The sequence below is a fragment of the Carya illinoinensis genome, chromosome 2 (genome assembly GCF_018687715.1).
Source record: "Carya illinoinensis cultivar Pawnee chromosome 2, C.illinoinensisPawnee_v1, whole genome shotgun sequence".
NCBI classification, from domain to species: Eukaryota; Viridiplantae; Streptophyta; class Magnoliopsida; order Fagales; family Juglandaceae; genus Carya; species Carya illinoinensis.
In genome coordinates this window covers 32548987-32570644 of record NC_056753.1, presented here as the reverse complement: position 1 = coordinate 32570644, position 21658 = coordinate 32548987, and the positions used below count along the sequence as shown (strand labels likewise).

Below are 21658 nucleotides of genomic sequence, written 5' to 3'. Positions count from 1 at the left end.
ATTTAAAAAGAAATACTTTAATCATACAATATTATATAAAAATAATTTAATAAATTGACATTACATGATATGGTTTATTAAATTATAAAATTATTTTTATTATAAAATAAATTACAGATGATTATATAAAATCACGTCAGTTTATAAAATTACTTTTATATAATTATCTACAGTAATTATGTAAATAATTTAATTTATAATATTTAAATTTTAAAATATATATTTAAAATTATATTATATTATGTAAATAATTATGGTGTAGAAGTTTGTAAAATAAAATTATTATATATATTATTCACACGTACCGTACTGAAGCGGGAAGGAATGATTGATTTCGTTCGGGCTCTCATGACAGCAGTGCATAGAGGTGGCTAGAAATTAAATACCACCGAAGCATGTACCATATATCGTACGATATATCTCCAAATCCCATCTGATTTCAAGGACGTCGTACGTCCGTCCTAACAATCTGACTCCTTTATACGTACCTCATAATTGAAACTATTTAACATTGCATTATTGCACAGTTGAAAGGGCCTTTAGTGTGCATTAATCATGCATACAGTGGGCTGGCTGGATTTTTCTGCTTTTTAGAAAATTAAATTTGAAATGGGATTGATAATTAGTTAATTAATGTTTCCCCTATTTCAGTTATAGTATTGAAATGGACGTTTTAATCGTTATTTTTTTTTTAATTTCATAGGGTGGTAATATATATATATATATATTTATATATAAGCAACAATGCGGGACAACTCATCATGATAATACTCTTTTGAAATATTGCATGTGGAATAGGAATACTGGTTTGAAATGAAACCACCGGTCGCTGAAAGACTTCACATTGATTGACATGGAAACTTTAAACGGGGCTCATGATTTTGATGAAAAGGAGGAGAGATAGAGCTAGGAAAGCTAGCAAACAAGTTTCAATTATTGTACCATTTTTTAATTAGAATAGGTTTTATTTTTAAATATAGAGAAAAGGACAAAAACTCAATTTTAATCGAGGATTAAAAAAAAAACTATTTATTTGTGTTCAGTTATTTTTTTATAAAAAGAATTAATTTTTATCAAAATAAATATATTTTCATCATAATAGTCATTATTGTTGAAAATAATTCATCATAAATATTTTCTTTTTTTTTTGGGTAGTGAGAGAGGTGAAGATTAACTACTATTAAAGAAGGGTCTTTAATTTGTTGATCAATCAAAGGATGGAAACAAAATTTGCAGGTCCCCTCCTAAAACAAAAGGACGATTTTGAATGACCCTTTTATATATACTGCCATGCCCCAAACATAATGCCACTTTTTATTTATTGAGCTGATTGCAACATGATAATGAATTCAACATAATACCACTTTCTTTGAAATAAGATAGATTTTCTGGTCATGTTAAGGTGATTCTCTACATGAGCTGAATTGGTTGTAATATGCAAAAAAGTTTGTGATTTGAAACAACATATATTCTCCATTTTCTTTGTTTCTGTTTCCCTTTTGCCCTTTTCTATTTGCCTCTATCTGTATATGGAACATAGTAATGGTGGATGGTGATATCATGCTTAAGGTGGAAAATGCACAATCCAACTGCATTTTATTTACAACTTATCAATAAAATATTATTACTTCTTTCAGATTTAAATATATCAACTCAAAACTAAAAATTAAAATAAATATTTTCAAAAAATATTATTTTATTTGAAGATGGTAGAAAACAAAAGACAGGTTTGAATCATCGCCATGCACATTGCAGTATCGAAGCTTCGAAGAATTTATAGTTTTATTTTTCCTTAAGGCCCCAATTACTGAACAAAATATAACCTTCATGTTATATCCAAGCCCAAACTTACTAATCTCAAGGCCTTTTTTCCTGGCTAGCAAAGCTTATTTCGGCCCACTCTTTGAAAGTACAGGCCCTTGTTCTGGGCCTTCAAGGCTCTCTTTCGACTGCAATAGCCTCTGTACAGTAATGAATATTTATAGTCATATTACATAACAGAATACAATGCCTTGGTCACACCTGGTAGCCTAGTCACCCTTTTCATAACAAGAAGATTATGTGAAATTATTCTTCAAGCTTCTAGAATGTGCTTCCGGTTAGCTGATTGCTACTGTCTTAGAACCCCTCAAGGGCAAAGTCCAACCTTTTACAAAGGTACAATACGTGCATTAAAGTAATAATGTTATTCATTTATATATAATTAATATATATTTGTTTATTTTTCTAATAATTGGAAATATATAATCATTTTCTTATATAAGTTATATGGGATTAATAAAAATGAGAGAGAGGGAAAAAAAAGGGAACCATATGGAATGTCTAGTACATTAAATTAACCTTATCTTGTGTTTTTAATTGAGTTTTTTGCATGTTCATGCCCATGTGGATTTAGTTTACTTATATTATTTTTTTTTAAATTTTTTTACAGGTTTTAAATTTAAATGGTTATTTTATTTTAATATTTTTAATTAGAAATTGCATATATTTTTATAAATATATTATTAATCCTTGATAATACGTAAGTATATGTATAAAAATGGATTTCTAAATTTATTTATTTAGTAATTTCGAAACTTATAAAAAGAGAAGAACAGATTTCAAATTGAAAAATAAAAATAAAATATCAGTTATTAATTATATATGTATAGAAACGAAAAGGTCTTTTGGAGAAATCTTCCATCAAAACAAGCTGTCCGTCACCGAATTGAAGAAAAAGTCCGAATGTTTTTTTTTTTTTCCTTAGAGAAAAGGTCTACGCGTAAATAATAAATAAATATTCTGGAAATCTTCCTGGAAGATACTCAGAATTTAAGGCTGCATTTCTGGGCCGGTGAGGATGCATAGGACGAAGTTGCCGGCCAATTTTTTTCTCATTGTCGTGAAAAGAGGTTTCGTGAGGTTAAGACATGAGAGTTCACGTCAACCATCTGAATACAGCCATTGCAAGGGCCTAATAGCATTGGTAGTGAGTTTAATAAAGTTAAATTATAGTTAAAGAATAGTTAAAATGTGAAAAAAATATTTACAATAGACTCAATAAGTGTACAGTAAATTTAGCCATCAATCTTTTAGCTAGTTAAATTTATTGAGCCAAAACCACTAGCTAAATAATATTTTTAGAGTAAAATATTCTTCCATAATATTAAAATATTCTTTAGAGTAAAATATTCTTCCATATTAGAGCCAAAACCACTAGTAAAATATTTTTAGAGTAAAATATAATAATAATATAATCATAAATTTTAATACAACCATAATATTTAATATAATCATATTTAAATTACAATTATAATTAAAATTCAATAAAAAGTTTAAAATCAATATTTTAATAGAATAGTGAAAGATTTGTTGAGCCCACTACTAGTGCTCTAAGCCGCCTAACAACTAACAGGTAATTTCTGCATTTTAATAAAAAAAGAAAGAAAGAAAGAGTTTTTCATTCCAAATTATGAGCTTCATATAAATATAAGTTATATATTTGGGTACCGAGAATACATTTTTCGCATTATTCTGATAATAGAATTTGATTTATAAGATTTAAATTTTTAAATTTATTTTTTTATAGACTGGATAACAAATATTAAAAGCTTTGATACAAATAAAAGCAAGCTAGTTATGACACCTTTTAAATTTAAAAAGGTGTCATAACTAGCTTTGATCCAAGAAGAGGCAAGTTAGTTATGATGTTATTTTACAATACAATATGACACCTTTTATATAATAAGATGAAAATATGATAAGAGTGCGATGTTTAGCATCACTTGACATGGGAATAGAAGCATCAATTCGAGAAACTACGTAGGAAGCTGCTGCTCCATTGAAAAAGATAATTCTAGAAATTGGTTATTAAAAACTATATCTTTAGGGGAACAACTTATACAAGTTATAATTAGACTTAATTCAAAGAATCAAAATACACACACACATATATATATATTCCAATCTCTTCTCTCTATATGTCTCGCAACGTTTCATTCTCTCTTTGCCGGCTGCTTTTGAAGTGGATAAGTTCTTTCAAGTACTGCTAGATTTATCTCCGAGCTGAACAAGGTTTTTCTATAGTCTTAGCAGCTTACAGAAATGGATCCAAGACTAATGGTGGCCGTCGCAAGAAACGATCAAAACACTTTCATCAATTTAGTTCGCGAGAATGAAGATTTTCTCGATCAAAGAACAGCTGAATCAAGGAACACGGTGTTACACTGGGCATCAAGATTCGGACACACTGATTTGGTGAAGGAAGTTTTGAAGCTGCGCCCCATGTTCGTCGAGGCAGAGAATGCTAAGTTAGAGACTCCACTCCATGAAGCTTGTCGTCTCGGTCAAACTCAGATCTTAAAGCTGCTATTGGAGACGAATCCCGGGGCAGCTTGTAAACTTAATGCTGAAAATCAAAGTCCATTTTTTGTTGCTTGCAGTAATGGGCACCTGGATGTGGTGAAGATTCTTTTGAATCAGTCCTGGTTGGTAGGTATAGAAGATGAGGGTCTTGATTCAACTTGCCTTCACGTAGCTGTCTCGAGAGGTTTCAAAGGTACCTATTAAAAATAATTAAATATATTTATTCTCTTAAACTTTTAGAATAATTAATAATTTCACAATGTATCAAAAAAAAGTCATGAATTTGAATCATGACTCAACACTCTATTCTATTTAATCAAATATTCCACGTGTTGGACCACACACTAAAAGAGGTTTCATTTCATTTTATCTCATCTCATCTCATTCCCAAATATCATTCAAAATCTCAAATACAAACACTTTTCTATTTCAAATATTCAACTTTTTTATTTAATCATTTATAAATCATTATAATTTTCTCAAACTTCTACACAAAACATAAAAAACAATTCAATTTTTTTAAATATTAAAACAAATATAATATTAAAAAATTATATTATAATAATATTTTAAATTGATAATATTTTATTCAAATTTTTCTCTTATTTATCAAAATTCAAATAAAATATTATAATTCAAATCATTTCACTTCTATTCATAAATTCTTTTATCTCGAATTATTGAAAGGTAGTCTAGCCCACACTTAAAGATGAGTGTTAATAATATATACAATACAAATAATTAAGTCTATATTTTCCTATCAATTTAATATAAATTAAAATATAGAATTTTTTTTTTTTTTATCTATATTTGCCTATCAATTTAAATCTTTAACACAATAAATAATTTTACACAGTAGCAACTTCGTGTTGTCCGGAGTGTATTTGTTTCTCCAAGTATTTTAATTTTTAACTAATTTATACTCCCGGGTTTGCTACTTCTTGGCAGACATTGTTAGGGAGTTATTAAATGTGTGCCCGGGCCTTGCTCGCACGTTTGACAGGAATGGATATTCTCCATTGCACTGTGCTTGTATCAGTGGGCACCTGGAAATAACCAAAATGCTGTTGTGTCTTGGACTGGACATCGCTCTGCAGTTCAGCAGCACAGGATACATGCCACTGCATTTGGCAGCCATGAACGGCAAAACTGAGACTTTCGAAGAATTTGAACGGATGGCTCCCATATGCTTTCACCATCTCACAAGACAGGGAGAAACTGTTTTTAATTTAACTGTGAAATACAAGCACTACGATGCTTTCATGTGGTTGGTGGGTGCCTTCCATGATACTGATCTCTTCCACCACACAGATCAATTGGGCAACACTCTATTGCATCTTGCTGTCTCTAGAGGATGTTCTCAGGTAAGTAATGATCGTATTTATTATTAGTTATGGTTGTGCTATTTGGATGAACTGCAATATTCCAATATGCTGATGGCATGATCTGGCAATTGACCTGATTTACATTTTGGAAAATTAAGAAACTGGTCTCTCCCTCTTTTTTGGGTCGCTTCCTCAAGAGTCCAAGACCACTCTTGTTATGTGCATGTTTGTGTGTTCTAATTGGACTTTCTTCTCTAACCCCTGAGTTTTGTTCCAGATGGTGGCGTACTTGATCAACGAAACAACACTGAAGATCAACTCCGAGAATTGGGAGGGACTTATAAGGGAAGTATGTGTGGATTCCATTCAAACCAAAACAGAGCATATATAGCCGAAAATCATGCTCAATATTCTGTCACTAATTCTATATTTGGAGAATGATTCTAAGGCTGATTTCTAGGATTGTATATTGTAACAGTAGCTTAGTTTTAGCCTTACGGTTTACATGTTTCCTAAATTAGCTTTCCAATACTTTGTATATATTTTTGAACTTCTATCAATGGAACGTGAGGGAAAATTATTCATTGAAAATCACAGTAATTCTTACCTCTCTACATGGTATCAGAAGAGCCGATCTCTACCGAGTCATCGATCCCAGTTTCCCCCATGTCTACCCCATCCGATCAAAACCCAACTTTTTCTCTCAACACCCAACCTCCTTCCGCAGCCGATAAACCGCTCATTGTTCTCAACATCACTGCCCAAATCAATGAAAAGTTAACTCCCTCCACCTTTCCTCAATGGCGTGCTCAATTTGAAGCACTTCTTATTGGTTACGATTTACTCGACTTTGTCGAAGGCACCCTTCGGTGTCCCTCTTCTGCTGGTACCGACGCTGATGAGCTGCACAAAACCCACTGGGTTCGACAGGATAAATTAATCCTGAGTGCTATTTTAGCTTCCACATCCCCTTCAATCACCCCCCTCATTGCTACGGCAAAGACCTCCCATGAAGCTTGGAAAAAGCTTAAAAATTTATATGCTAGCCGATCCCGAACTCGTGCTATGCAATTAAAGGAAGAACTCACTCTAATCCAGCGTGGCAATCGGTCTATCACCGAATATCTTCATGCTGTGAAGGCCTTGGCTGATGAAATAGCCATCATTGATCATTCAATTTCGGATGATGACCTAACTCTTTATGTGTTGAATGGTTTAGGTCCAGATTTTCGAGAGATAGCAGCGCCTATTCGAGCCCGAGAATCCTCACTGGCCTTTGAGGAGTTACACGATCTTCTGGTTGGACATGAAGCTTATCTACGGCGCTTGGAAGCTGCAACGCAGCAGCTGGTTGCTTCTGCAAATTTCACCAAGACGAAGCAGTCTTCGCACGGGGGCAATAGCTCGTGGTCCTTCAGGAAAAATGACACTGCACGTGGAAATCACAATTTTAGCCCAGGCCGAAATAACAATGGAGCACAACGTGATGGGCGTCGCTCCAACAACAACTCTGGCAAGCCCAATAATTCCAATCGGCGCTACCAGCCCAAATGCCAACTTTGTGATCAGCTGGGCCATATTGCAAAGTCCTGTCCGAAAATTCATTCCCAGAATGTTTCTATCAATTGTGCCACATCTTCCAATGGACAGGATAAAACTTGGTTACTTGATTCAGCCGCTTCCCATAATATCACGGGTGATCTTTCCAATTTATCTATTCATTCCGAATATGATGGAACTGATGAAGTAATTCTTGGTGATGGTTCAGGTTTGGCAGTCTCACACATTGGTTCTTTGTCTTTGCACTCTCCTCACCGAACTTTTACATTGCGTGACACTCTTTGTGTTCCAAACCTTTGCAAAAATCTAATTTCTGTTCATCACCTTACCAAACAAAATAATGTCATTGTTGAATTTCACCCCTTTTATTTTCTTGTGAAGGACAAGATAACGGGGGCGATTCTACTAAAAGGAGCATGTGACAATGGCATCTATACCTTCCCGGACTCAATGGTGACATCAAAAAAAGTTGCTAATGTGCATGAACGGACTTCTATTGATGGATGGCACAAGCGTCTTGGGCATCCCTCTCTTAAAATTGTTCATCATCTTGTTAAGAAATTTTCTCTTCCTATTTCATCAAATAAAAATTTGTCTTCACTATGTCATTCATGTTCTATTAATAAAGCCCATCAACAACCCTTTCGTGCAAATAGTCTCCAAAGTCATGAGCCCCTTGAACTTATTTACACGGATGTGTGGGGTCCAGCTAGTTATACTGGAATTGATGGATCACGATATTACCTTATCTTTGTTGATCATTATACAAAATATATATGGTTTTATCCAATGATCACTAAATCCGGTGTTTCTAATATTTTTCCGCATTTCAAAAAGTTTGTTGAAACTCGTTTTCAAAAATCAATCAAAACATTATATTCAGACAATGGTGGTGAGTTTATTGCTTTGAAATCATATCTCTCACTTCATGGAATAACTCACTACACCACAGCCCCCCATACCCCGCAACAAAATGGTGTCTCTGAACGTCGTCATCGTCACCTTGTCGAAACGGGCCTTACACTTCTTCATGATGCAAATCTTGATTTTTCTTATTGGCCTCATGCCTTTCAAACAGCCTCTTATCTCATAAATAGACAGCCCACACCTCTTCTTCAAGAAAAATCACCCTTTGAAGCTCTTTTCGGTCAAAAACCAAATTATTTAAAATTTAAAAAATTTGGTTGTCTTTGTTATCCCCTCACACGGTCCTATAACTCAAATAAAATGCAGCCCAAATCGAAAGCCTGTCTCTTTCTCGGATATTCACCCACTCAAAACGCATACAAGTGCCTTGAACCTCAAACAAAAAAAATCTTCTTTTCCCGACACGTGTTGTTTGATGAAAGTCAACAACCTTCCATTCCCTTTCAACCCGTACCTTCCGTCTCCATCTCGAACAGTCCAGAACCTCACACTTTTATTCCTCTTCAATTCGGTGCCCAGCAGGTTGCAGTCTCTTCATCACTCGTGTCCGGCGCAGCAGCATCTTCGCACCTTCCGGAAGGTTCACCTGCTATTGTCACGTTCTCCTCAGGTAATTTCGGATCCCCTGTTGCTTTCCCTCATGATTCTTTTCGTGCTGTAAATCCCAATATTTCTAATCCGAATCCATCTTTAGATGAAAATAGGAATATTTCTCCATTAAATCTACCCACATCTTCTCCTATTTTATCTATGGATACAAACCTAGGTTCAGATTCTAATCCCCCCAATTCGAATTTCACAAACCCTCCCCAAACAAATAATCCCTCCCAACGTACTCACAACATGACCACACGTTCAATGAATCAAATTTTCAAACCAAAACAGCTCCATACAGTGTCCAAATATCCTCTTCCCCCGACCATAGAACCAACGAGTGTGAGCCAAGCCATTTCTCAACCTCACTGGCGTGAAGCCATGTCCACTGAGCTTACTGCTCTAATGAAACATGGGACTTGGGACCTAGTTTTACCACCTTCAAACTGTCAACCCGTGGGCTGTAAGTGGGTTTTCCGAGTAAAAAGGAAAGCTGATGGGTCAGTGGACAGATTCAAAGCCCGTCTAGTTGCTAAGGGTTATAATCAACGTCCTGGTGTTGATTACAAGGAAACCTTCAGTCCTGTGGTTAAACCAGCAACTATTAGAGCTGTTTTATCTATTGCAGTCATGAATGGATGGGATTTAAGACAAATGGATGTCAACAACGCATTTCTGAATGGTGAATTGACTGAAACGGTTTTCATGGCCCAACCCCCGGGGTTCAAGGATTTGTCCAAACCTCACCATGTTTGTAGACTGAAAAAGGCAATTTATGGGCTTAAACAAGCCCCACGGGCTTGGTACACAGCACTCAAAAATGCCATTCTTCAACTGGGTTTTCACAATTCCAAGGCTGACTCTTCTCTCTTTATTTACAGCCACGGCTCCAACCTATGTTATTTCCTAGTCTATGTTGATGATCTTGTTATTACTGGAAATAACTCAATTCTTGTGGCCAATATTATAAAGCAACTTGGTGATATGTTCTCTCTCAAGGATATGGGTTCTCTTAATTTTTTCTTGGGGATTGAGGTAATTCCCACTCGGGCTGGGTTATTTCTCTCACAACATAAATATGTTCGTGAACTGTTAGACAACACCAGTATGAGCAGTGCAAAAGATGTTTCAACACCTCTTTCTACAACCCAATCTCTTCAATTAATTGATGGTACAGCTGCTGTGGACAGCTCTGAGTTTCGTCGAGTCATTGGCAGCCTTCAATATCTTTCCTTGACACGTCCAGACATCTCCTTTGCAGTCAACAAACTTTCTCAATTTATGCACAAGCCAACTACAAATCACTGGACAGCAACAAAAAGACTTCTCCGCTACTTAAAACAAACCATTTTCTATGGTATTCAGATCCACAAAACTGGTTCTCCTGTCTTAAGGACATACTCCGATGCCGACTGGGCTGGCAATATGGATGACCGTACTTCAACCTCTGCATATATTAGTTTTTTGGGCCCTAATCCCATCTCTTGGAGCTCAAAGAAACAAAGGGCTGTTGCACGCTCCTCAACAGAGGCTGAATACCGGGCTCTAGCTAATGCGGCTTCCGAGACAATGTGGCTGTCCACTCTCTTCAAGGAGCTAGCTTTTTCAGTCCAAGAATCTCCCCAGCTGCTTTGTGATAATCTCGGAGCCACTCATCTCAGCTTTAACCCAGTCAATCATTCGCGTATGAAGCATATTCAGATTGACCTTCATTTTGTGCGTGACTTAGTGCAAAAAGGAAGCCTCCAAGTTAAACATGTGCATACTCAGGATCAATTGGCTGATCTGTTAACCAAGCCACTGTCAAAACAGCGCACAGAATTGCTACGAACCAAGATTGGTCTTGCCGATGGAAGCTCAATCTTGCGGGGGCGTATAAGGGAAGTATGTGTGGATTCCATTCAAACCAAAACAGAGCATATATAGCCGAAAATCATGCTCAATATTCTGTCACTAATTCTATATTTGGAGAATGATTCTAAGGCTGATTTCTAGGATTGTATATTGTAACAGTAGCTTAGTTTTAGCCTTACGGTTTACATGTTTCCTAAATTAGCTTTCCAATACTTTGTATATATTTTTGAACTTCTATCAATGGAACGTGAGGGAAAATTATTCATTGAAAATCACAGTAATTCTTACCTCTCTACAGGACTCACAGCTTTCGACATTCTCTATCAGGCTAACAGAATGGATAAATTTCCTGATATTAAGGACTTGTTGGAGAGATCTGGTGGAAGAAAAGGTTCTAGAATGTGGAGCATGACAAATGTAGTCGATGATCCCTCCAACAAAAGAACCAGTTCTGAAGTAAATTCAATCCATCATCAAGTTGAAGAGACAAACGAAATTCAGGATGATAACACAACAAAACCAGAGTATTCACCGAGGAAGACAGCTAGTTCTTTGAGCAATGCATCAAGGCACAAGCGTCTCAGCAGAATTAGACGGGAAGAACTATCTAAATTCTATAATGACCGTCGATATAAAACACATGACATATACTGGGAGGCACTGCAAAATGCTAGGAACACAATCACTCTAGTTTCAATCCTGATTGCTACAGTGACTTTTACTGCTGGCATGAGCCCTCCTCTTGGTATTATTTTCCAGGAAGGACAACTGGAGGGAAAAAAGGAAAATTTAACACGGAAGGAAAATACAGCTTTCAAGGTCTTCATAATAAGCAATAACTTAGCATTGTTCACATCTTTAAGCATTGTTATAATTCTAGTCAGCATCATTCCCTTTCAAAGAAAACTACTAATGAGGCTACTGGTGATTATCCACAAGGTCATGTGGGTGGCTGTGTCATTCATGGCTACATCTTATGTTGCAGCCACGTGGATGATTGTGGCACATCATCCTGGGATGGAATGGATGTTTGAGGCTCTGATCGCTATCTGTGCAGGTACCATGGGAACTCTATTCCTCTTTCTGGGACACACTTTGGCTACACACTGGTTGAGGAAGTTGAAGTGGAGGAAAGGCAAAGGTAAAAAGAATGGGACTGTTGCGCCCAAGCCTACACCCTCTGATGGCAAAATCAAGTCAACATCTGCCAATCCCGACATCAGAGTCGACATCCAGCCTAACTCCGGTGACGCTGATCATGTTAAAAAAGAACGCAGATCACAATCCAGTTCCTCCACCAACTCTGACATTAGTAGTTCTATGTCCCGAGGATATCACCCATACTGAGGGAAGGGAGAATTATCTGCAATTGATGCAGCAATGAGGTTGCTACAGTGAAATCCACACTTTGACTACTTCAAAAATCATATTTGGGTACTTAAGAATTTATTTGTAATCGTTTTCCTTTTACTTTTTTTCTTTTTTTTTCCCAATTCCTCGGAAGCTTTAAAAACTGTGAAGATTTCGAATTGTAATTCCTGGGGGTCTTAATCAAAGAGTTCTGCAAACATTTGGTAGCCGTATTATCAATTGAGTAAAAAATGAATGTATATCCGACCCGTATTATTTATCTTAAATACACAACTCCGATTAATTATCCATTTCATTACACTTTTTATTGATAAGACTTAAGGGACACCTAATTTTTCTTTTAAAATTAAGCTAAAGCCACACTTAGTTCATGGTCATAAAGGCAAATTTAGAGAGATTTTTATATTGAGTCAGACCTTTTAAACAACTTAAAATATTTCCCAATATTATTAAGTGGGATTGAGATTAATAAATTAAATTCAATATTATTCAGTGTGATGGAGAATAAATATAAAATTTTATATTATTCGATGTGTGATTGAGAATAATACAATTGCAGAATAATTTGAAACTGCTGATAATTTACGTACCCATTTCTAGTTGGTAATCAGGGGATGGCCAGATTGTCCAGTTTTTGTTCGTAACTTGATCTGAACATCAACCTTCTTATATATAGAGGTTGGGGAATGAAATATACTGAACATGAATATTTAATCCTGCATGCAGTACTCACTCGTTAACAGGTAATTTATTGATAGCAGAAGACAAGAAGCTGTAAATTATAGGGCTCAGAACTTTCAATTCCAAGCATCTTCCACAATCCACGGTACTATTAATGGAAGCAGCATTAAACAACACTTATATTACATTCATCTCATGGTTTTAAGTTTTATTACAAGTAATTAATGTTGAACAGCAGTACTACTTATATGCATGCTAACGGTTCTTCTTGCACTTTTCGAAGCAGGTTTCCACATAATCATCTCCTCCAACCGCATGATCTGTTACATTAAAAAAGCACGATGGATTGAGGATTTTTTCTAACAAGATATGCAAAATACGATACATACATATATTGATCGAGGGTTTTCTTCAATAGTCGATCTCCATGAATATAATATATTTACCTGAGGCAGGCTGCCTGGTGGGCATGCGCATGGAGTCAGCACAAGCAAAGGTACAAGTATAGATGGCATCTGATCGACAGATGGCCGTCGTTGCAATGTTTCTTACAAAGTTCTAAACAAGCCGCATAACGCTTTGGGTCATGTTTAAGCACTCAACACTTTGCACGACATGAATATATCCGATCACAATCACGACCGGGAGCCGGAGGTGTACTCTTGTCCTCGTCTCCGGGTAGGGAAGCGACAGAAGAGATTGGTGCTAATTGTCCTGTCGAAGAAGATGACTCCTCGTATTGTTGTGCTTGTGCTACCACTAGCACAAGCATAACGAAGTACACCACTACTACAACTCTTCTAATCATGCTGGCTGGCTGGCTGGCTGGCTGTTTGATCTCTTCCTCCCTTTTGAGTTTTCTTTGATTCACAACTTGAATGCAGAAGTACCCCAATTTATAGACTGGGTTTCCTTAATCTGTGACATTGAATGAACAACAATAAATGAAGATTGAAGCTGTGATTATGGGCTTCTGTGGAGATTTCATTAATCCACAGAATTAATTGAGTGCGTTAATTTAACTTCTACAATTAGTTTTAATGCTACTTACCGCACCACGAATATATATCATCCATTCAATTCAGAATCTGACCCGGATCATGGCTACGTATGACCCAACAGGAATTGAAGTACACAATTCTTTCTCATAAATGTGAGTGAGCTCGATCTCTACATAAATGACTCATGCGCCATGCTTGCATGCATGAAAAAACATTAATTTAATTGAAGGATATATGGTTAATTCTTTCTCATTATAAAGGCCGTTTACAAAAAAGGAAAATTAAGGGATCGAGCATTCTCGCAAAGTAAAATGAGATCTTTAACTTAAGGTATTATTGGAAAGTTATTAATTATCACGCTTCTAATTTCTGAACTTTTTAGAGTGTTTTTTTTTTTTAATTTTTTTTATTATTTATTATTTATAATCTTAGACATAAAGTGAGAGAGACAGAAACATAAAATGAGTTTCACAATATTCATGGTCGTTTGAGTGAATTTATCGGACATAATTAAATGTGAAACTAACTTTATGTATATATATATATATATATATATTTCTCACTCTAATTAGCCTTAAATTTCGTTCAAGGGACTCCAAAGGATCGAAATTGAGTAAATTGAGTCGGATCTTTTAAACCAATAATGTTATTAAATGGGTTTGAGATTAATAAAATTTAACATCATTTGGTGTGATTAAGAACAAATATAGACTTCTACTTTATTCGACATGTGATTAAGAATAATAAGATTTCGATTGAAGAATAATATTATTCACGTGTGAATTCCTCCAATAAAGGATTAGAAAAAAGCTACTCAGCCTCCGGTTTGCCTAACGCACACCACACTCATTCCACGTCACGGTTTATTATCAAAATAAACCGGGTTGCCCTTTACTCTGCTCCCTACGCAGTCTCTCTTCTTCATCACCCCTCAATCCGACGCCCTCACCTCAGACTCCTCTCCCTCTTCTTCATCTCCCCTAAATGCAGCTACCCTCTATCATTACTGTGAGACTCTTCTCTCTCACCCATCGCCCTTCACGTCTCTCTCTCTTGAACGAAGACCCATTTCTCTCACCCCCTTCAATTCCGAACCCTAGAAGAAATCATCCTCGATGGATTCCAAGACCCACCCATCTGACTCACTTCTTTCAGCCTCTTCTCGTCATCCCCGAAGGCACTTTATTTTTCTTTTTCTTTTTAATCTCTACCTTCCAAAATGTCTCTTTCCTTCCTTAGTTTTGTGTTTGTTAGATCTATGTTTTGTCTTTTAATGGTTGTTGAGTTTGGGTATATTCTCATCCGAGAATGGCATAAATTTAGTCGTGATGTCGGGGTGGGGACTGAAATCATGCCGAAACCGTGAGGCTGGAGGACTGAAACCGTCCCAAAACCGTGAGGCTGGAGAACCCGTACAGAAATGGTGCACCCAGAGGGGAACTTTTGTTCCACCGTGACGGAGTGATGAACCCACCCAGTTCCCTAGTGATGCCGGGGCGGGGAGAGGGTCAGGCCGGCAAAGGACACGAGCTGGGGGCGTGAAGGAGAGAACGCGGGGAAGAGTTCTGAAGAAAGTGAAGACGAACCGGGGGAGGGGGGAGAAATTGAAATGTTCTGATCAAAACTTGCGTTTTAATTAAAAAAAAAAAAAAACCACGTAGGCTGGAGTGCGGAGGTTGAGTGAATAGTGGGTGGTTGTGTAGTGTAACCCAAAGGATTATATATGTGAGATTTCTTCTTTATTATTAATTTACATAAATTTCTGCCGATATCACGTGAAATAACTACTTATTCCAAAAACTTAGGCTGATAGACAAATATAAATTTAATTATTTGTATTATATTCTGTAAGAAAAATTATTCTTGTCATCCTCACACTTCACATACCAAACTTATTTTAATTGTTTTTTCATTTTTTCTATAATAAATATGTAGTGTGTGGATGATAAATAAAATAATTCAAATAATTTAATAAGAATAAAATGAAATAAAAAATAATATTTTAATATATAAAGTGTGGTGTGGGATGATGTGTAGCATTTCTCATTCTGTAAACACTTCCTACCCTTCTCCACAGAAGTATTGACTCATTTTTTCCGGATCAGCATTTACTTAATAACACCGGTGAAGTGTTCAATAATTCAATGGCCTTTATCATGTGTTTCATCATGCATGTATTAATTAGAAACTCCTCAAAGAGAAACTGTTCACGGCATCATGTACAATAAATATGACCAGCCAAAAGATTTTGAAACTGCTGATAATATAATTTACCCATTGCGGCCATCCAGTCGATAATGTAGGGATGGATTGCCGAGATGGCCAGATTGTCCAGTTTTTGTTCATAACTTCTGAATATCAATCATCTTGTAGAGGTTGGGGAATGAAATATACTGAAAATGATTTAAACCTGCATGCATTCACTCGAATAATTAACAAGGAATTCATTGATAGCCAAATAGCAGACGATTTAAAACTTTTAATTCCAAGCATCTTCCACAGTACTATTGGAAGCATTAAATAACATTTATATTAGATCCATCTCATCGTTTAAAGTTTTATTACAAGTAAATGTTTTACAGCTAGCAGTACATGCTAACGATTCTTCTTGCACTTTTCGAAGCAGGCTTCTTCCACATTTCCTCCAACTGCATGATCTGCCACAGTTAAAAAAAACATGATGAATTAAGTATTTCTTTCTAACAAGATATGCAAAATACGATACACATATATATATTGAGGGTTTTCTTCAATATATATATAGTCTCATGAATGAATATATATTTACCTGAGGCAAGCTGCCTGATGGGCATGGAGTCAGCACAAGCAAAGGTACAAGCAAAGATGGCATCTGTGACATGGCCGTCATTGCAATGTTTCTTACAAAGTTCTAAACAAGCCTCATAATGCTTTGGGATATGTTTTAACAGCCAACACTGTGTAGGACACGTATCAACACAATCAGAGCCTGGAGGTGTCTTGCCCTCGTCTCCAGGTAGGGAAGCGACAGAAGCGATTGGTGCTTGTCCTGTCGAGGAAGAAGACTCTTTCTCTTGATGAGCTCGCGCTACCACTAGCACAAGCATAGCTAAATACACCACTACAACTCTTCTCATCATGCTGGCTGTTTGATCTCTTCTCTAGCTAGTTTCGGTACTGATGTCTTCCTCTCTTGAATGCAGAACCCAATTTATAGAATGGGTTTCCTTTGTGACATTGAATGAACAGCAATAAATGAATATTGAAGTTATGGGCTTCTGTGGAGATTTCATTAATCCACATAATTAATCGAGCGTTTTAACTCTTTTAATGCATCATAATTCATTAAGATTGTGGAAGAAACAAAGTAATTATGGAAACGAAATAACTCGATAATAACTTAATTCCAGTTAAAAAATTGAACGGAGGAGATATATTTCTTTATTTGCCACTACCAATATCATCCATTAATTCAATACAGAATCTGAAGCCGGATGATCATGCATGGGTATGACGGCCAAACAGGAATTGAAGTACACAATTCTTTCTCATAAATGTGAGAAAAAAAGTACATTAATTGAAGTATAGTTAATTTTTTCTCATAAAGGTTTGCAAAAAAGAAAAAGGACTTAGCATTCTCATAAAGTAAAATGAGCTCGATCTTTAAATTATTAAGGCATTATTGGATTAAAGTTATTTAATGAAAAATCAGGTATGCGCCCTTATCTCGCTTCTAATTTCCGTAAAAGAGATACGAGGTTGTACCACGCTAATGTTCCGCAAAGTGCGTGGGAAATTTGCTCTAACGGATAATACCGTACCTCAGGTCCTGATGATCTGCAAGTAATTATGATATGTGCAGCTTGGTCTTTTCCGAAAGTGCGACGATGATCAGCAACTCATGTTAGACATGAATGGGCTGAATCGGCATTAAAGGCTAAAGTCTCAAAGTTATTTATAATATCGAGGTGCGATTTTCCGTCTTCCAATTCCACAAACTGGATTCATGCCATGCCATACCAATTTCATCATCACAATCCTTTTGGCATGATGTAGACACTATTTCCCGTCGCTTAAGTACTGACTGAGTAGCCATGATCTCCTTCCTCACAAAGAGCACCAAGTGTGCCCTCGACTACAATATATAGTTTTCAAGTACGAAAACATTGATCATTTTGAAGCAACAAGGATGTAGACACTATTTCCTAGAAGCCATATATTTTACAAAGGATGCATAACAACACCGATCGAGTGTGTGGAGAATCGAGGTGATTCAGTTATTGGACAGCCATATTACATCCTGGACAGCAGACGCGGCAAGCAAGATGCAGCTGAAGAAAGTGAAGGCTATTGAGATGGCGACATGGTCACAGAAGCTATGCAAAGGCTTACAGAAGTTTGGTAAAGCTGTATGCCGGATTCCTGTGCGATTCAAGTTGGTCACCCCTGTTGCAGCTGATGCAGCACTCAACATGGCATACGCAAGTGCCTGCAGCAGCAAATAAATTATCATGCCCTTGGAAACAGTAACGAGCCTAAAGTGGATTCCAATTTCTGGAAGGCATGAACATGATTTTCTTAATAGAGAAGATTTAAATCGAAGGCTAGAGCCATATTAATTATGAAACTGAAACAGTTATAATACAACAAAACCATGGATGCGAATCAATTCAAGGCTACTTACTAATGATAGGATAAATTGTTAGAAATGTCCTAATCCTCAGCCACAAAATTATCTGGTTTAGAGAAGTGAGTCAAAGGCGGGCATGTATGTTATGGATTGCAGTCAAGTTCAGTTGGTGTACCGCACCTTTTGTGGAGCAACTAGGGAAAATGTAGACCACGCAACTTTGTGTGATAGAAAGTATGGGACTCAGAGGAGAGTGTTGAAGTTAAGAAGCAGATCGAGTGGATGCTTAATAATGTCAAGGGTATAAAACAAAGAAGCAGAGTGGTGAAGTAACGTTATTCTTGGCAGCAACCATTTATACCCTTTGGAAGGAAAAGAACTCTAGGTTCAATGGAGGCAACTCTCAGAAGCTGATTCTGGTTTGACATGTTAGGCGATGCTAGATCTAAAATGAACCTGCTTCAATGCTACCGGGGCCCATAGGAGAGCATTAACCTTTCTGGAGAAGCCAGCGGGGCTTTGGAGCGAGTGTCCTTGTGTTGTCTTGAACTATATATATATATATATATATATACTGCTTTGCTTTCTTTTGCAATGCTACCGGTACAAGTTCCAACCTTTGTGGTGGTAGTCAATATTAGCGGTTTGTGTTCATGTGGCGAAGTCTGGAATTTGTGGATTTGGCGTGTGGTCCTCTACCGGAGCGCACAGGTAATTTATAAATTTTTTAGGTGGTTGAAAGGGATGCAGGGGCTGCTTGGAATGTGGTATTTCCTTGGCTGCCGTGTGTATTTGCTAACTTTTAATGATGTGATCGTTTTATCTGTTTCCGCCCTGTGGAGATGTGGTCTCCATTGTGACCATGTTCTATGGCAGTGACAGTATATGAGCTATATGTTGCGTTCTGTAATGGCTTGTATTTTGTCCCACTCCACATGTGGGGTTTTCTTGCCAGAAATGTAAGTGCTCTGCCCACTCGGAAGTACAGTTCGTTTATAAAAATATTAATTAAACCTTACCTTACCCACAGAGAGAGAGAGAGAGCGACAGTACTTCACCTGATCCGCAGCAAAAATAAGCCATGCATGGTTCCTTGAGAGTATCACTGATGACTTCCTCAGCAGGCTTGACGAGCTAATGAGTAGCTGCAGCAAGGAGTGAGCTGCAACAGCTGCTGAAATTACAACTACATACCTGCCACCATCCCCAGAACTAACATCAGTTTAAAACCCTTACAATTAATTTCGAAACGCGACACTCCAGTAGAGGACAGAGATGGAAATTCTATAAAATCCCATCCCAACAAAAACAAATCAAAAATCAAATCCAATCATTCACGAGTCTGATTCTATTTATTTGGATGCCGTGAAGCTGGAAAAAGAGGATTCCCGGAACGTGTTGTTACATTAGAAGCGCCAAATAACACCAGGGCAATTACCTCCACATCATTTTCAACCGAATTCTCGTAAGCCAACAAATCAAACCAAGACGACAACCCGCTTTATCCGGTCAAGTCTTTTTTGGGTGAAAAGGCTAGTGAAGTGGGCAAACGGAAATGCAAATTATAAAAGAATATTAAGAAAATGAAGTTAAATTCGAAAATATATTCGAATCATTTGGGACCCAATAAAAGAAAAGACTCCGCTCATCACTCACTCTGTGTCTACCGAAACACCCAAATGCCAAAATACATTTTTATAGGGGAAAAAAGGTGTTCTTTTTCCTTTTCCATTCTATCATGTTGGGACCAAACCGGAAAGGGAGTGGGAAAAAACAGAGTAGATTATAGTACGTTCTCCCGAACCCATTTCCGTCAGTTTCCTTACGTTTCTCAGCTACCAAACTAAGCTTTCAACGACAAAAACAACAATGGTATGTGATATAAATATATATATATATATATATATATATATATATAATTACATGAGTACTATGGCGGGCAGGCTTACTCGAAGGAGTGAGAGAAAGACCACTTGGAGTAAACGGGGAGTTGGAAGCCATAGATAGAGACGGTACTAGCCTCCTTGGCCGTGACCATAAACGACAGGGCAGCCACCGAGGTCAACATGCACAGCAGCCTGAGAACAAGGTGCCCCAGGTCGGACCTCCGAAGCACCACCGAACCCTTCCTTTCAGAGGACCTCGTCTCCACGAGAGGCCCACTCATCATCCTCCCACTCTCCACCGAGGAAACCTTCGCCTCCGGAGTCTTTTGGTCACTCACCAATGTATCAGTGTGCACTCGTGGCCTCGTGGGCCTGTGCGTCTGCGTCTGTGTCTGTGTCTGAGAGTTCAAAGGTTTCATTTTGGGTTTTGATGTCTGTAAATGTGTTCCCGTAAAGACGAGCGCGGGGGCAGTTTTAGAGAGAGCTCAGATCCCTCCGGTTACTTATCCTCCAGTTCGTAATAATTTCAATGATATGTATTATGCACTGCAAGCCCTTTACATATAATTATTAAAAAAAATATAAATACAATCTATTCTTAATATATTTAAATATTAAAAAAATAAAAATAAAAATAACAAATCACGTATTAATTAAATGAATATACGTTATGCCTATACGTAGATGGAAGGCATACATTATAGACTAGTCTGTGCCTCTCTTTATACTTTCCTAGACTATTCAAATCTAATGTGTCAGAATCGCAAACTGTGAATTTAGGTCGAGCTAATTATTGTCAAAGATGTATCCGTGCCTCTATGTGATGACAGCCCGTGAGTGAACAGCGTCATGGAATTGATGCTTTGTTTGGTTTGTTTGTTTAAGTTCAGTTGGTCTTACATTTTCTTTTCTTTTCTTTTTTTTTTTGGAGTTGAATTAATTTTTTTAAGTGTCATAATTTCGTGTTTCACACTGAAAAGATTGATTGCAGCATTGCCTGAAGGGCAGAGCAGAGTGTTTCACGTGAGTTTCTGTTCAAAATTAGTATAAAGAATCGGCCTTTCTTGATAAATGATTATCTTATATACTTATTAAATTGTAACAGACATTTTAGTGGAATACCTAATATTTGTCTGATTTTTGCATCATCTGCACGCTCGACACCTGACTTCTAGGTGAGCATCAATAATGTCGTTGTTGTAATTGGTTTTTATTTTTATTTTTTATTTTTGGAATTTTTAAAATAGATCAAATAATGGAGCTAGTTTCTAAAGAAATCATTTAAATGTGGCTTGAAGTACTCTCGATCAGAAGAACGTTGGAACTTCTACCCGCATGACACAATCTTCGTCTTCGAAAATGGATCCATGACATTTTAAATTCTCGATTTCTTTGTAACTGCAAGTGAATAATATAGTTATTTGTGGAAAAGCGACATTTATTTATTTTATTCCGAATCGAGACTTTCTTATTTCTCGAAAACTTACATTTTTATTTTTTGAAAAC

The 21658-nt window shown here is 36.7% G+C and overlaps 2 protein-coding genes across 5 annotated transcripts; one reads left to right on the top strand and one right to left on the bottom strand.

Moving 5' to 3' along the window:
* Positions 1–3924: 3924 nt before the first annotated feature.
* Positions 3925–12241, top strand: LOC122301017 (ankyrin repeat-containing protein At5g02620-like). 2 transcript variants are annotated; one of them, XM_043112072.1, is made up of 5 exons: positions 3925–4537; positions 5293–5708; positions 5947–6004; positions 10903–11423; positions 11662–11864. In XM_043112072.1, exons 1-5 carry the CDS (start codon positions 4084–4086, stop codon positions 11716–11718), a joined length of 1506 nt encoding a protein of 501 aa, XP_042968006.1. In that variant the 5' UTR covers positions 3925–4083; the 3' UTR covers positions 11719–11864. The 2 variants fall into 2 exon arrangements, with proteins under 2 accessions (XP_042968006.1, XP_042968005.1); XM_043112071.1 differs by having other exon boundaries at positions 10903–12241.
* A 3835-nt stretch (positions 12242–16076) lies between these two features.
* LOC122301016 (CASP-like protein 3A1) lies at positions 16077–20681 on the bottom strand. 3 transcript variants are annotated; one of them, XM_043112069.1, is made up of 5 exons: positions 20216–20681; positions 19286–19460; positions 17458–18125; positions 16446–16863; positions 16077–16314 (listed from the first exon to the last, which is right to left on the bottom strand). In XM_043112069.1, the coding sequence occupies exons 1-3, from the start codon at positions 20569–20571 to the stop codon at positions 17910–17912; spliced, it is 747 nt and encodes a 248-aa protein (XP_042968003.1). In that variant the 5' UTR covers positions 20572–20681; the 3' UTR covers positions 16077–16314; positions 16446–16863; positions 17458–17909. The 3 variants fall into 3 exon arrangements, with proteins under 3 accessions (XP_042968003.1, XP_042968002.1, XP_042968004.1); XM_043112068.1 differs by having other exon boundaries at positions 16446–18125; XM_043112070.1 differs by having other exon boundaries at positions 16446–18125; positions 19325–19460; positions 20216–20679.
* Between the last annotated feature and the right edge of the window lie 977 nt (positions 20682–21658).

Bases quoted from the DNA above. Each gene is read 5' to 3' on its own strand.
- LOC122301017 (XM_043112071.1), top strand. From the start codon at position 4,084: ATGGATCCAAGACTAATGGTGGCCGTCGCAAGAAACGATCAAAACACT. The intron at 5,709-5,946 runs GTAAGTAATGAT...GTTTTGTTCCAG, and splicing joins TCTCTAGAGGATGTTCTCAG to ATGGTGGCGTACTTGATCAA. The intron at 6,005-10,902 runs GACTTATAAGGG...ACCTCTCTACAG, and splicing joins CAACTCCGAGAATTGGGAGG to GACTCACAGCTTTCGACATT.
- LOC122301016 (XM_043112068.1), bottom strand. From the start codon at position 20,571: ATGAAACCTTTGAACTCTCAGACACAGACACAGACGCAGACGCACAGG. The intron at 19,461-20,215 runs GTAAGCCTGCCC...GGATGGTGGCAG, and splicing joins TCTTTCTCTCACTCCTTCGA to GTATGTAGTTGTAATTTCAG. The intron at 18,126-19,285 runs GTAAGGTTTAAT...TTGCTGCTGCAG, and splicing joins TCTCTCTCTCTGTGGGTAAG to GCACTTGCGTATGCCATGTT.